Here is a 15,065-nt window from a genome sequence, read left to right on the forward strand (position 1 = left end):
GCAATTGAGTCATCAACATACTACCCCTCTTTGAAGACAGGAAGAAACTCCACACCTGCCTATGCAAGTTAAGGGAAGTCCAAATCAGCCTACATGAAATCCTCCATAGGGATATCTCTATCAATAGTTCCAAAGTGCAATTGCAAAAGACACAGAAAATCAGCCAATCCACCTCCACGAAGAAAATACAACCATAGGAACCTGCTCCACAAGCGTGGAAGAAGATCCCACTACTGTCCAAACAGCTCTCTGAAGAACCCCGAAAAAATTATCCCCCTCTGGATCCGAAATCCGCAAACCTGCACGGCAACACAACTCCATCAAGGAAAACCAGAGCAATCCAGCAATGCTTCACATCCTAAAGAGGTCAGGGTAAACAAGGGCAGAAGACGGGGAAGTCGTAGACGAGAAGCCAAGCAGCCCCAAACTAGAGAACAGGGAAAAAAACAGCAAGCTTCTTCTCTCAAACAAGTCTAATACGCCACCGGATCAGCCTACACCGAGCATCCAAGGTGGTCAAGACACCGAGGCTCTGATACCACGTAGATAAGGCAGCCGGTGGACACCTCGACTCCAATCTGGCTCAACTCCAATAGGATCCTCTGACACTAGAGAACACCTGCAATCCGACACACATATACAAGGCAACTGCGGAGAAGAGAAATCTCTGAGGTATAAAGAGACAGGACATCTGAATGTGTGTGTGTGTGTGTGTGTGTGTGAGAGAGAGAGAGAGAGAGAGAGAGAGATCTGGGAGAGGCTCTCCATGTTGATACAAAGCTGCAAATACAAGTGCCCAAGGGTGGTTCAGCATCGATGTGGCATGCCCTTGATGGATAGACCCCTAGTACACAAAATTGCTGCTACTACTCTGTCCATAAACAAAACCTCTGCTCTCCTAGGCTTGCAGCTAAGATAACCTGCCTCTCCATGAGATCACCCATCTGTGGACTGCCCTGTGAAGAGGATGTCGCAAAGATGCTGACCCGTACCCTCAACTTGATAGTAAACGCTGGGGGCTGCCCACCCCATCTCACAAGGGCTCGCCCACGCTGGGGCGCCGTTTGGCTGGGCAGTACATGCATAAGAGCACACACCCCCAAGCCCCTCATGTATTACAGAAGGTGCCCAACCCACCTATACAGCCCCACGACAACGAAAATAAGGGCAAAGAAACTGGGGCACCAGAGGCCCCTAGGGCCCAGGGGGAAATCTGCAAGGTTGGGAGTTAGGAAATATCACGACCCTCTAGACGAATCCAAAGAGATGCGAGACTCTTAACAAGAATAGCCACTGCCATAAACTGAAGCGAATGCCTTCGATTTGCATGGTACATAATTGCTTTTGACAGTTTCAAAAATTAAATTGGTCACTACCCCTCGGTCATCTTTCAACCAAATGGAAGCCGCAAACTCAAACCTACAAACCAAAAAACCACACAACCACCGTACCTCAAAAGTCTCTCATATAACCGTGTTACGTATCTCAGGCAACAAACAGTGACAAACATTGATACATTCTTGAGAGCTCAAAATCATTTCGGTTACCTTCAAAGCAAGGAATGGAGCACAGAATGAAACGGTTGCTCACCTTTTACTCCACAAACTCAATTTGGCGAACCACATGAAGCCTCAAAACTGTGTACAAATGCATTCCATTGGGATGAGGCATTTTGAAATTGCAATTTGGTACATTTGTTGCTAGACTTAGCAAGTCATGTTAAATAAACGCCCTTCAATGATTATGCATGAACATCATAAGCTTTCGGACTTGAAAGCAGAACCACCAAGGATTTCAATATCTAATCTCAAGCAGGCTTGTGTTTGCATGATCCTACAAACGGCAAAAGGCCCTTTGAATGGGCTTGTAAGACCACCACAAGTCTCACATGTCTATATCTAAAGCCACAAGCATCAAATCTAACACTTTTTCTTGCCACTAAGAGGATCATCCAATAGAATGTAATGCAATTCTGAAACCAAAAAAAAAAACACTAACATTACCAATTTATTCGTAATTGGGTAACGCTTAATTATCCAAAAGAGAAAACTTACACATGTGAAGATTATGATTTATTTTTGAATCGGCAACACTCTGAAGCACATTGTGCTCAAGCGCAGATCCACTCTGGCTGGAGCCTGCATGAGCTATGATCAGTGAAGCTCTTAAACTACAGTATTACAGAAGCATGTGCAATATCAATTCAGTTGCTTACCTGCCGCTGTTCCAGGTGGCTGGCCAGTGTGTGCACCTGCAACTCCCACCTCAACACTATTTTGGGCAACAGATGCACCCTCTGGAAGGCCGCTAGCATTTGCATCAATCAGGCGGTTGGAAACCGTTTCCTCTTTCTCAAAACCTTCTGCTAATAAATCACCAACATCCACAAGATCATCAACAGCTTCTTCATCCGAAAGTATCTCCACGGCGTTAGTGGGAAGAACTCCATTCATCCCAACAGTATCACATTGAGCGGCAGAGTCTGACTTTGATGCCCTCACAAACACAGAGCTCTCTAAAATGCCTTCTGGTGCCGCATCAACCTCACTACCTTCACATATCCTTGAAAGTCTCTGGTCCTTAGGGAAAGGTGGCAAAGATCCACGCTGCCCACTTCCCACCAAACCTGTTGTTGATTGCTGTTGGGGTGGCTTCCGAACAATATGAGAAGACACGAAAGGAGACCCGCTCACATCTGTAGATACAACAGGCGGCAAAACTCTTCGCTGATGGTGAGAAAGATTAGCTGTCGCGGCAGCTTTCGAGATATCTGGAACACTGCCAAAAGTTTTCCCAACAACCCTATGATGAGGAGGCATAAATACTTTCTGGTGGGACTTGTCATCCAGCCCCACAGCAGGTTGACTTCTCGCATCCCCCATGTACACACCTGATTGCAAATTCCTTATAGTCGATTGCAAGGGAGTAGCTACTGAAGTTTGTCTGTGCGCTTCAAGTCTCCACCTCAATTCCTCCAATCCTGCCCTGTGAGCAACATCCAGGGCTGATTTTGCCAGTTTTGCAGCTTTAGCAGCAACTGCTGCACAGGCTCTAGCTCGAACCTTAGCTTCTTTAGCCTCCTTGGATGCAAAGACGGACACAATCTGTGCTGCAGCTAATGTTTCCTGATATTCAAGACTACAGCTGTCATCTGTGCGAGACCTCTTCAGAGAAGGGTTTCCTTGCTGATTTTCTGCAGAAGAGTCATGATGGCAATACTGGCAGGCAAAAAAGAATGAATCTGTGGGAAGCCCTGCTTTCTGAGCACACTCCATGTGGCAAAACCGATGGCACTTGGAACAGGTAAGCCAAAGAGCAGGGTCTCCCAGTTGATCAGGTGCAGCATAGACATGGAAACATTGACTACAGTACATACCTTTGTACTGGAAGAGCACACAAGTGGTGCAATGAAGCTGAACGGCACCATTCTTTTTTATACGGTGCACGTCATGCCCAACTCTCTGACAAGAAGAGCACCCTGTAGCTCCGTCACTGCCATGGGAGGAAAGGCTCTCTGAGCATTGGCTTGCACCTACTCTTTGAACCTGGTCAGAACCATCCACACTACATCCTGTGTTTCCCATGCCTCCAAGCACTCTGACATCACTGCTAGTACATTTTTGCAGCTTCCCTGCCTCATCATAAGAGTTCCTGTAGACAGTTCGACGTTCCTCCCTACTCTCCTGCATTATGCCTGCGTAAAGGCAGCTAGAAGCTTCACACAAGCGCAAGTGGGGTTTTCAAGGGCTAGCCCTTTAAGGATGATGGGTAGCGATGAGCTTTGAGATAGTCTTCGCATGCAGTGCAAAATCAACAAGACGAATAGACGCCTGCGTTTATAGTGCTAGCACAGCTGCAGAGAAGAACACACAGAAAAGCATAACAGCATTATTGGCTCTTGGCACTTACCGAGGACAATAGGCAACCAACGGCAGCTTCCATGGCGAGCTTTAGGAGGCCAGCTCTCAGCGCCGCCAAGGGCAAACGACAATGGGCTATGTGAAGATTGGAGAGTCAATTTGCTTCCAATGAAATGGCCCACCTATTGAACATAAGGCATCACACTCTGCAGATTGCAATGGTTCACCTGCCCCGCAAGGGTTAATTTGCTGGGCTCCACTAAAATGTTCTAAAAGTATTTAATTTCCTTCAAGATTCCACATAAATAAGTAGGGAGAATTCTTTAAAAAGTGAGAATCGAGAAAGATGCACTGCTGATTAATTAGCAAAGGCAAGCGAAAGTAGATGTGCTGGCAATGAGTAGAGAGATGAGAGGAAGATGGTGCAATGGCATCGCATGTAGGAGCCACGCTAGGGAGCTGGAGTAGAGGTTTTTTGTTTTCTTTCTTTGCGCCAACACATTCAATGTTGCAAAGAAAGAGAGTACACGAACACATTAATTAGTAGACATTCATGTGAGACAGAGAATATTGCAAGTAAATTTAATTGTTGAAACGTCCCAACATATTATTCAATCTTATTACTAATGCATTAAGTTTGTTCACCTGCACTTTGAGAGATGTCACCTCCTTTCGCCCAACGATGAAATTTGTTCTTCCAAATGAGACATTTGGACATCCATGACATTAACTTGACACTCATGAATGATGGACTTTACTGACTCTATCGCCTCTTAGACATCTAGTATTGCAATCATGGACTTGCATCCGTATCTGAAGCAGGATTCCTGCAATTTATCGATTGCACCTTCCTCTCCAACGTTTGAAGTCTCTGGCGCGTCGATGTTCTGCATAGGGTTGGATGGACTCCCTCCTTCATAGTGATTCACAAAATATCCAAGCCAAAAATTAGAATGTTGTGTTCTTGAATGACATTAGTAGAAAAATGAAAATCAAAGGATTTGCAAGCAACAATGATGACATTTTAGAACCTAAATGCTATACATTAGTCTTAGAAAGCAAAGATGTAATAATTCGTGAACAAAGGAGTTGACCTTCAATGGTTCATTGATCGATATAAGGATATAAGAAAGTATAAGCAAGAGGCATGTACTTGTTCCCTAATTATGGTCTTCGATGTTGTCACTATGGTCAATAATGAAGACATCCATCTTTGTATTCTCAAGATCGCTGTGTGAAGCGCAACCATGTTAGTTAGCTCCTTGCTTTTCACTCACAGTGAAAGCTAACTTTACGTTGACAATCAAAACAAAACGTCTACCAGGAAAAATGAACATGTGATACTAATAGCATTCCATTGTGACCTAAAGCAATCAAGTCTTGGTTGCGTGTTCTCATACAAGCCATTGGAAGTGCAAGCGGTATACATTGCCCCCTGTCTACTTGTCTACTTTTAATGAAAATGGACTATGAACATTGAGAATAGCGGAATAAAGAAAACTATAGTGAGCATTTTTATGAGAATACTTTGAGAAAATAGAGGGTGAACTTGATTAGCGGTAGCAACATAACCATTATACTTAATTAACTTGGCATGAACAATACTTTGCAAGAGAGAGAATTAGAGAACTTGACAACAATTGAGGACCGGATTTATGTGGAGCCGATCCTCCAAAAGGCTTTTAAATTATAGTTTCTTCCATAAAGAGAGACTTGGTACAATACAAGCATTGTGTTCCTTGAAACCTTGATGGTGCAATGAAGATAGAGAGCTTTACGCACCACAATCATGCCCGTAACTAAGCTTAATGAAAGCATTAATTTGTCCTCGATCTCAGTCCCAAGACCTCATACACTTTCAAAGGTGGAGAGAGCTAGCAGAGAATGAGAGTAGGGAAGAGGAAGAAGAAATAACTTACGAGAAAGAAGTAAGGTCCACTCATACCATTACTCATAGAGCTTAGCATAGCATAGTAGCATAGTAATGGAGGAGAAGAAGATGGCTAGCATAGCATTGAACCATGGCTCTTTGTTGGATTTGCACTCCATAGCCAAGAGTTGTTGGTGTAGGCTCTCAACTTCTCAAGCTTGGAGAAGGAGATGGAGTTCTTGCACTTTCACCAAAGTGAGAATGAGAGTATGTGAGTGTGTGTAGAGAGAGTATACCCCCCAAGCACACCCCCATCTTGCTTTGGTCGACCCCTCCTTGTAGCTCATCCTTGAATTTGATTGGACCCCTTGCAAGCCTAGCCAATCACATGCTTACTGCATACTTGGACCCTTGCAAGCCTAGCCAATCACATGCTTGATATGCACTAAGCATGTGATTGGCTAGGCTTGCAAGGGTCCAATCAAATTCAAGGATGAGCTACAAGGAGGGGTCGACCAAAGCAAGATGGGGGTGTGCTTGGGGGGTATACTCTCTCTCACACACACTCACATACTCTCATTCTCACTTTGGTGAAAGTGCAAGAACTCCATCTCCTTCTCCAAGCTGGCAACTCTTGGCTATGGAGTGCAAATCCAACAAAGAGCCATGGTTCAATGCTACGCTAGCCATCTTCTTCTCCTCCATTACTATGCTACTATGTTGTGTATCTTTATGACAATGACATTTTCTTTCACTCCCACATAGTGCTCTCTTTCCATGCTCCTCTACTGCCTATGCTAGTGCTCATAAAAACCTAATCCGTAATACCTTCAACAATACATAAATAAAAAAATAACCTTCACTACTTGTTGTGCATCTGTTTCATCATGAATATTCTTCGAATATGTGTGTCTTTATGTGTGTGAGGGTGCACGTACTAGGCAAAGGCATGGTTCCTCTCCCCCTTGTTTTCATATACCAGAACTTAGAGAAGTGGTAACATGGGATATAAGGGCAAAACAAAGAAGAAAAACAGTATAAAAAACATACAACTATATCTACCTAGCATTCCAATACCCACAAGCAACAACAATTTTCTGACAATTCAATTCAAATGTCCCACAACCCACAACAATTATCAAACAAGAGTTGTTGCTTCAACCCATGAATATGGATTGTTTATGATGCAATTCATTCAAAGTTGGGCCCCGAGGTCATTGTGTGTGTGTTTTTGTTATTAACATATATTACCCACAAACAAACATTTACATGTTCAAAGACCAAGGTACCCATATAAAGATAAGGTTTTTGTACAAAATACACTTAGATAGTAAATTTTGTACAAATGAATAAAATCAGGTTGGTACAAGTCACCATCCTAATAGGTAGAAATTCCTTCACAAAATTCAAACCAGCAACCAATCTTCCAAATAGTATAGTAACCAAAAAGTTGAACCAAAGAAAGTAGCCCTCACCTGCACCCATAGAAACAACACAACATTCAGTTAGCATTGGCTTTGTATGCACGTGATGCATGGGCATCTTAGTTGTTATCCATGTCATCGAGGTACAACGTTTTGGTGAAAGTAAACAAAAGTGGGAAACTTCCTCTTAATAACACCAATGTTTTCCCAAGTGGCACCTTCCTCGGGTCGATCTTTCCACTTGATTAAAGCTTGTCGATGTTTCTCATCAGCGTACTTCTTATACCGATCCTGCGCTTGTCGGACGTTCTGACGAGCGAGTTTCAGCATATCCATGTGGTCTTGGAGAAAATCCTTAACTTGTTGGAGTTTTTCGGTTGCCAACCCCACCGTAACTGGTGATCTAGGTTGAAAACCATACATGAGCATGAAAGGACTAAATCCAGTCGTGACATGCTTAGCACTGTTGTAAGCAAACTCAAGAAGAGGTAGATATTCTTCCCAATCTGTTTGTTTCTTGCTAATGTATACACGTAGCATATCCTCTAGCACTTGGTTAACTCGTTCAGTTTGACCATCCATTTTTGGATGATCGGCTGTACTGAGGTTTGGTTGTGTACCCAATCGTTTAAACACAGCCCTCCAAAAATGACTGTTAAACTTGGGATCACGATCACTGACAATGTTACTGGGAAAAACCATACAACTTGTATAGGTTGTCCACAAATAACTTGGCTAATTTTGGAGCATTAATCGTTGATTTGGTTGAAATAAACTTACATAGTTTAGTCAACCAGTCTACAACCACCCATACCGAGTCATGACCTCATACAGTCGTTGGTAAACCCATAATAAAATCCATAGAGATACTTTTCCATTTACCATTGGGAATCTCCAAAGGATGTAAGAGTCCTCCTACTTTTAGGCACTTTGCTTTATTAACCTGACATTTTTGGCAATGCAAGACATAATCTTAAACAAAGCCATGTAAACCTGGCCAGTAAAACTGTTGTCTACGAGAGCATAAGTCTTTCTAATACTCGGGTGCCCTGCACTTGGACTATCATGACATTCATAAAGGATTTGGCGCCGAATGTCTATGTCCGTCGGTACACAAACTCTCCCCTTGTGGAGTAGGTACCCATTATCGATGGTAAAATTCTTCCATCGTTGTAGTTCATCACTCGACAGAGGAGAACTGTGTGTGGAGGTTAATGCTACACTACCATCATTGGATTGAGAAGGATCCCTCATTTGTACATGGCTCCACACTTTGGAATATGCGTCATCTTGCTCATATTTGCCCTTTAGAGAATCCAAAAATTCACTACAAAGTTATGTGAACAAGAGAGAATTGATCTTGGCATACGACTAAGAGCGTCAGCCACCACATTGTATCGTCCTTTACGATACCGGAGCTTGGCGTCATACCCCCGAAGAATCTCAGCCCACCTGGCTTTCCGACCCTTCAAATCGATTTGTTGTGTAAACCATTTAATGCTTTCATGGTCAAACACAATCTCAAATTGAGCACCATACAAATAATGTCTCCATGTTTTCAAGGCAGACACTATTGCATAGAGTTCGCGTTCATAAGCAGAATAGTTCTGATGTGCTGCATCAAGCTTATTGCTTTCAAATGCAATTGGCCGCTATAGCAAGACTGCTCCAATAGCACGGTCACTCGCATCCGGTTCCAAAACGAATAGTTTTAAAGGATCCACAATAGTTAGTATTGGAGTTGTAGGTAATGCATCCTTGAGCGTATCAAAACTATATTGTTGAGAGGGTCCCCACTGAAAAGCTTTGCCTTTGCCTTTTAGTTGGTCCGTCATGAGAACAACAATATTAGTGTAGTTTTTAACGAACCTTCGATAAAAACCAGCAAATCCTTAAAAAAACTGTAACTCTTCCAGATTTTAGGAGAAGGCCACTGCCGAACGGTATCCACTTTGGATTGATCCATATGTAGCCCAATAGCTGAAATAACATGCCCAAGATAGTGAACTTCTTTCTTCAGAAAATCACGCTTAGATTCCTTGGCATATAATTGATTTGTTCGTAACAATTTGAACACCTGCCTCAGATGTTGTAAGTGTTCTTCTTGAGAAGCACTGTATACTAGAATGTCATCAAGAAAAACGATGACAAATTTGCCCAAGTACGGCCTCAAGACACTATCCATAAGTGTCATGAATGTTGCGGGCGCATTGGTTAACCCAAAAAGCATAACCAAAAACTCGTAGTGTCCAAACCTTGTTCTGGAATGCAGTTTTGGGTATATCAGTATATCAGTAAGTCGAATACGTACTTGGGGTGATAACCTAACCACAAGTCTATTTTCGTAAAAATACAAGCATGAGTGAGCTTGTCGAACAACTCATCCACGCGTGGCAATGGATACTTGTTCTTAACAGTAACGCATTTAAGCCACGGTAGTCTACGCACATGCGCATACTACCGTCTTTTTTCTTCACTAATAGGATAGGGGAAGCCCATGGTGAAGAATTGGGTTGGATAAACCCTCTGCTAAGATAGTCAGCAAGCTAACGTTCCACCTCAGCAGCTTCAGAGTAACTCATGGGTAGGGTGGTTTACTGATAGGTTTACTGCCTGCAACCACATCGATGCTATGTTGCATGATCGTGTCGACGATAACCCTAATGGCAAATCATTAGGAAAAACATCTTGAAATTCCTTTAATATTTTTTTTAATCACTAGCAACCTTTGCTTATTGAGAAGTAGCCATTGGTGAAAGAGAAGAGAGAGAAGCATGCGGCGTTGAGGAATGTTCAACAGATTCAATGTTAGAGAGAAACTGAGACAGTGAGTAACACAATAAAATTTGATCTATTTCATTATCAGAAACGAGCTGTATAAGCTCAGCTGTACATATCAGTGGTGAAGAAGGTACATCCTTCTCTCCTAACAACAACACATGTGCGCCATGGGATTCAAACATCAAGATGTTGTGCTCATAGCTACGCTTCAGTGATGGTCCTAGGCTATGCAACCATGCCCTACCAAGGACCACGTCTGCCCGCTCCATGTTCATAACCTGAAAATCCAAGGATGTAGAGTAGCCTTGTACTTCCAACGGTACAGCTCGGACTTGAGTATCCTAGATTTCGGCGTCATATCCATTCATCATTGCTACCTTGTAGCGGTGGGTACTCAGAGTTTGAGGCAATTTGAGTTTTTTCACCAATCCATAATTGATGAAATTGTGAGTAGCACCGTCATCTACCAAGATACACACCTTGTGTCCTTGCAGAGATCCGTGCATACGTACTAACTCATGTGGTCCGAAGGTCTGTTGCCACATGGAAGCTGTGAAACAACATTCATACACCACCTCGGTGTGTGTTACTTTCACTATAGAGAATCGTGAGGAAGACTCAAGAGGCAATGGTTGCACCGTGTGCACTGCTTTCTCCTTGCCATGAGCAGTAGAATCCATTTTGCCCTGACCGCTTCCCAAGCATTGAAAACATAATTTCTCTTTTTTAGCCTTATCAAAATCCTCAGGAGAGAGAGGACCTCTAGACCCCTTGGGTTTTTTAGCTGCTTCAGAATTGGCTACTATAAATTTCCTTTTATTGTGCCCATATTGTGTGCGTGTATTACCATGTGTATTAGCAGGCATGTGATTATTATGTGATTTCTTTTCATGTGGATCATCATGAATGTGTGCTTTCACTATGGCTTCCTCAAGTGTTTTAGGGTCTTGAGTCTTGACGTGCTTCTTAAGCTCTGGCGTCAGACCGCGGATAAACCCACGTACTTGCTGAAAGGTGTCTAGTCCTTCCAACTTGAGGATAACATCCCGATAGTGAGAGATATATTCAAGTAATGATGGGTGTTGGCACATGGAACACGTGTCCCAAGCCGTCCAATTCCGATATGTCTCATTTGTAGGCAAGAATTCTTTGTGAAACATAGCCTCAAAAGCTGTCCAACTTTGTGGTATGATATTCTTCTCCTTGAGAGACATCCATCACTTGTAGGCCTTGCCTTCCAGAGTCAAGCTTGTTTGCAGTGCTCTGACTGCGTCCGGAGTACGCCGTAAGACGTAAATTCCATCCCACTTGCTGAGAAAGATATTCACTGCATCCTTATTGCGATCTCGGTCTTCTCCCTTAAAAGTCGATGGTTTGGTGTTTTTCAACAACTCATCCACCTCCTTTGCAATGAGAGTGTGCAAAGAATCTAGCGATGGACCCTGTCCATGATCAGAAGGGCCTTGCCCCTGAGTAGCAGTTTGCTCATGCATGTGTGTGTCAACAGGTCCCTTGGCCTGCTGCTGCGTGAGTTGTATCACTAATGTAGATAATTTAGTGACGTTTTCATTTAAAGATGCAAAATTTCCTTCCATGACTAATATGCGTGTCTGAAGTGCACAAAATTCTTGAATATCAAGCAGTCCATAAGCATCGTCACCCACCGTAGCGTCGCGGGCACTCTCCGTGAGAGCATCCGACCGTGAGCCATCACGGACAGGATCAAGCGTATGATGCTCAAAATCAAAATTCATATTGATATCTGAATCCATGGCAACACTGTGCAGTGGAAGAAATAGAAGGAATAATACCTGGAGTAAAAAAATAATCCCGTCATCGTATGATGCACCGCAACAAGTAATTAGCCGTGCTAATTATGTCTGTGTTCCAAGCTTGAAGCGACCGGTAATTTGGTTGGTGGTCCAAGCTTGTTAATTCAACAGTTCAAGGGTACTGAGTGGCTTTGGTGGAGTCGGCTTAAGGTTTCAAGGTACGTATTGATTCTGGACACCAAGGGGGTAATCAAATTTTTTTGCAGTTTAAGCTTGTTTGTAGCAAATGGATTCCCTTTCAGAGTGCCTTCGTCCTGGTTGCACCCTCAAGTGAGGTCGATGGCCTGCTTAGGGGGTATCCTTTGCATGTTAGGTGGGCATGCCTCCTTAGCCAAAAAAAAGGTCCACTTTTGGACCTTAGGGCAAGCCCTATGTGAAAACGAATCGCCTGTTTATGGCGATGGCGCTGCAGGCCACCTTGGCTTGTCGAAGAAGATCGTATCACCCCGTGTGGTGCTCCACGGGGGTCGCTGAAGAAGCGTGAATTACTCGCAGGGGCAGCGCACGCCGGATGAGCTCAAGAGCGCTTGCAAGGGCGGAGGTCGAGCTCTGCTCCCTCCCTTGGCCAAGCTCGGCTGCACACGCTCTGCAGGTGCATTTTCTCTGCGGCTTAGCAGGCGGCCATGCCCGCCTCCAACTCCCTTTTCCTCAAAGCTTGCATGTGCATGCCTAAAAAAAGCAGTGGTCCATGACCCACCCCTCTTGCCTAGAATAAAAACCTTGCTCTTGATACCAATGTAAAGCCTAGGGGTGACTAGAGCCTGGAATCCACCTCCCAACCTCCCACTTTATAGGCAATGCTCCTAGCCCTTTGCCCTAGCTGGATTCCCTTTCCACATTGCCTAGTCCGGCCCTTGGCCCAGTCCATGACTCCCTGGCCTTGCCCTTGTCCTGACAATTAGTCAAGTATACACCAACACCAGCTCAACTAGATCAGCCACCTCCTCATCAGAGTCAGCACCACAGGCTGGAATTCTGTAATTTTTTCCAAGGAAGTACTATTCGAAAATCAAGTAAACCTATACAATTCTGCAAAATTTAGGTAAGAATGTCACACCAACCATGCCTTTCCAAGGTTCCGTGATATTACCAGTTATCAAAATTTTATTAAGCTTCCATAAACCAAATACCAAACAACAGAAAAAAACATTTTTTTGCTACAACTACTATACAGTGTCAGACAAAGGAAATAACTGTTGAACCATGTGTACATAAATTAGAAGGCATAACAAGATCAAGAACCCTTTAGTAGCACAATGGAAAAAGGTGCATGTTTAATTAAGTTCAGTGAGCCCTTCCCATAAATCCAAGTTGATTCCCAGCCAGAGCAAAAGGGGTCATAGGTTATCACATACCAACCAAAGTGGGAACCAAATAATGGCTTACAATAGCATACTAGACCAAGGTAGCCACCAAAAAGGAAACAAATCAACTCGCGTCAGAAAAGCTATGTACATGAATCAAAGAGATTCATTCACATATCCAACATGAAGCCAACTGAGGGTCCAGCCCCCTCATGTAATTACGAACATCTGCCCTCTCCATCCAGAATAACTATTTGCAAGCAAGAGTCGGCACCCAACATCTGAGGCATACTCATGCCATAAGCTCACAACCACTTACATTTAGAGAAGACATCCATGCTATCATTTATCCCGTAAAAAGTTATCAGCTTCAAAAATATTTACACCAAACAGAAAAAACCCCCGCCTGAGATGAAGCCAGAGAATGAACTTCCAAAGCTTGTTGCTTTTCTTTCCCCTTAGACATAGTGTATCTCACACAGAGTAAATCCACTCAAATAACGCATACACTTCAACACAATCAGAGACTAAAAGTATACAAGCCCGCTAAGCGAGGGAAAACCCTCACCTTTAAATAGGGTTGTGTCTGTAAAGCAATAAGTAATTGTCCCGTCCACACGCACGCATCACCTCCACATCAATAAACAGCTCATGCATTATCCATAGTAGGTGGCCATTCTGTGCTTGCAATGATTGAAGACATGTGAACTGCCAACGTATGCATCCCAGAAAAAGGTGGATTCGCTCTCACTTTCAACATAATCACTGATTGTTATTATGCAGGTAAGTATACATAACTGTTACGAAGTGAAAAAAACAAGCCTTACCCAACTTCTACAATGCTTCAAAGTGTTTTTATCACAAGTGTAGCCAATGGTTATCATAAAAAATAACCCCTTACCAGTGTGTTATTATACAGGCCTTGCTTTTAGGCTAGGGCAGGCCGATACCTCCAAACACTTAAAAGCCAGGTTTAGGTGTTAGCCAAGCTAGCATGCTCTGGTACTTTATAAGAAGACAAGGACTAAGATTCCACCTAGAGAGACATTTTTGTGTGTGTGCACGCGTGCGCGCGCCCACCCATACCCAGACACATACCCAATGAGGCAGTAAATCCATTAGGTATGGGCCTACTTCCTTAATAGTAAACCAGGGTCAATTATGGCACATGGCCAATCATTTAAGAGAATAGTGTTTATAATACAAGTAATAAGTTCTTTCCGAAGAAAACCATTATTACAAAACTTGCCTATTAGTTTCTTCAAAGGAAAAAAAGTTATCCGAAAACGAGTATATAATAAGAGACAAAATACCTAAGCAGGTATCACCCACATTTTTTATAGGTATGTTACTTTTTCTCTTAACAAATTCAACAGGATTAAATAACATCATCTCGCTTCCAAAAGAAGCGTATAGAGTATTATCCAATAAAGGGAGAGTGAAGTAGAATTTCCATATTCAAAAAGCAGGTAAATTTAACAATAGTTTTATCATCAATCACCAACTCTAGTGAGGTTGGTTCTATCGTGAGGCTGGTGGAATTAGGGTTGCAGAGAAACGCTCACAGCTTGGAGAAGACAAAGGAAGCTCAAGGCACACAATAGAGAGTGTGTTACTTAGTGTGCAATGGAAAGATAGATAGCTCTAGAATGAATGCGCGTATATACAATGCACAAGGAAAAGAACCTCCTAAAGAGGGAAAAAATGCCCCGGCGGTCCTAGTGTGTTCACACACATCACTACCACATGTATATGGTAACAAATCCCCCCTGGAGTGATGCAATGAACGAGAGCTGGTACATGAGTAAAGGGAAGTGCCATGCTGTTAACTGAGCCGACATCAATTAACAGGAGCTGCTAAAGACCAAAGACGTACGGATGCACATCAAAGATGAATATGAAGAAGCAGTGAAGATTGGAGCTACACACTTTTCACATTTTTCCAAAATGGCCATGTATTATAATTTCCCAATTTATTTAGCCATTGTGATAAT

The 15,065-nt window shown here is 43.1% G+C and overlaps 1 protein-coding gene across 1 annotated transcript in view; it reads right to left on the reverse strand.

Annotated features, from left to right (window-relative positions):
- Nucleotides 1-11,689, reverse strand: part of LOC147429930 (uncharacterized) — an 85,394-nt gene extending 73,705 nt beyond the window's left edge. Inside the window, exons 1-4 of the mRNA XM_086495073.1 lie at nucleotides 11,600-11,689; nucleotides 3,910-4,042; nucleotides 2,216-3,694; nucleotides 2,055-2,138 (exon numbers count right to left, since the gene is read on the reverse strand). Of these exons, the coding sequence (XP_086351199.1) occupies nucleotides 2,055-2,138; nucleotides 2,216-3,694; nucleotides 3,910-4,042; nucleotides 11,600-11,689 (1,786 nt within the window). The remainder of the gene's footprint in view (nucleotides 1-2,054; nucleotides 2,139-2,215; nucleotides 3,695-3,909; nucleotides 4,043-11,599) is intronic.
- Nucleotides 11,690-15,065: the final 3,376 nt, after the last annotated feature.

The sequence above is a fragment of the Adiantum capillus-veneris genome, chromosome 22 (genome assembly GCF_014529385.1).
Source record: "Adiantum capillus-veneris isolate H3 chromosome 22, ASM1452938v2, whole genome shotgun sequence".
Taxonomy (NCBI): Eukaryota; Viridiplantae; Streptophyta; class Polypodiopsida; order Polypodiales; family Pteridaceae; genus Adiantum; species Adiantum capillus-veneris.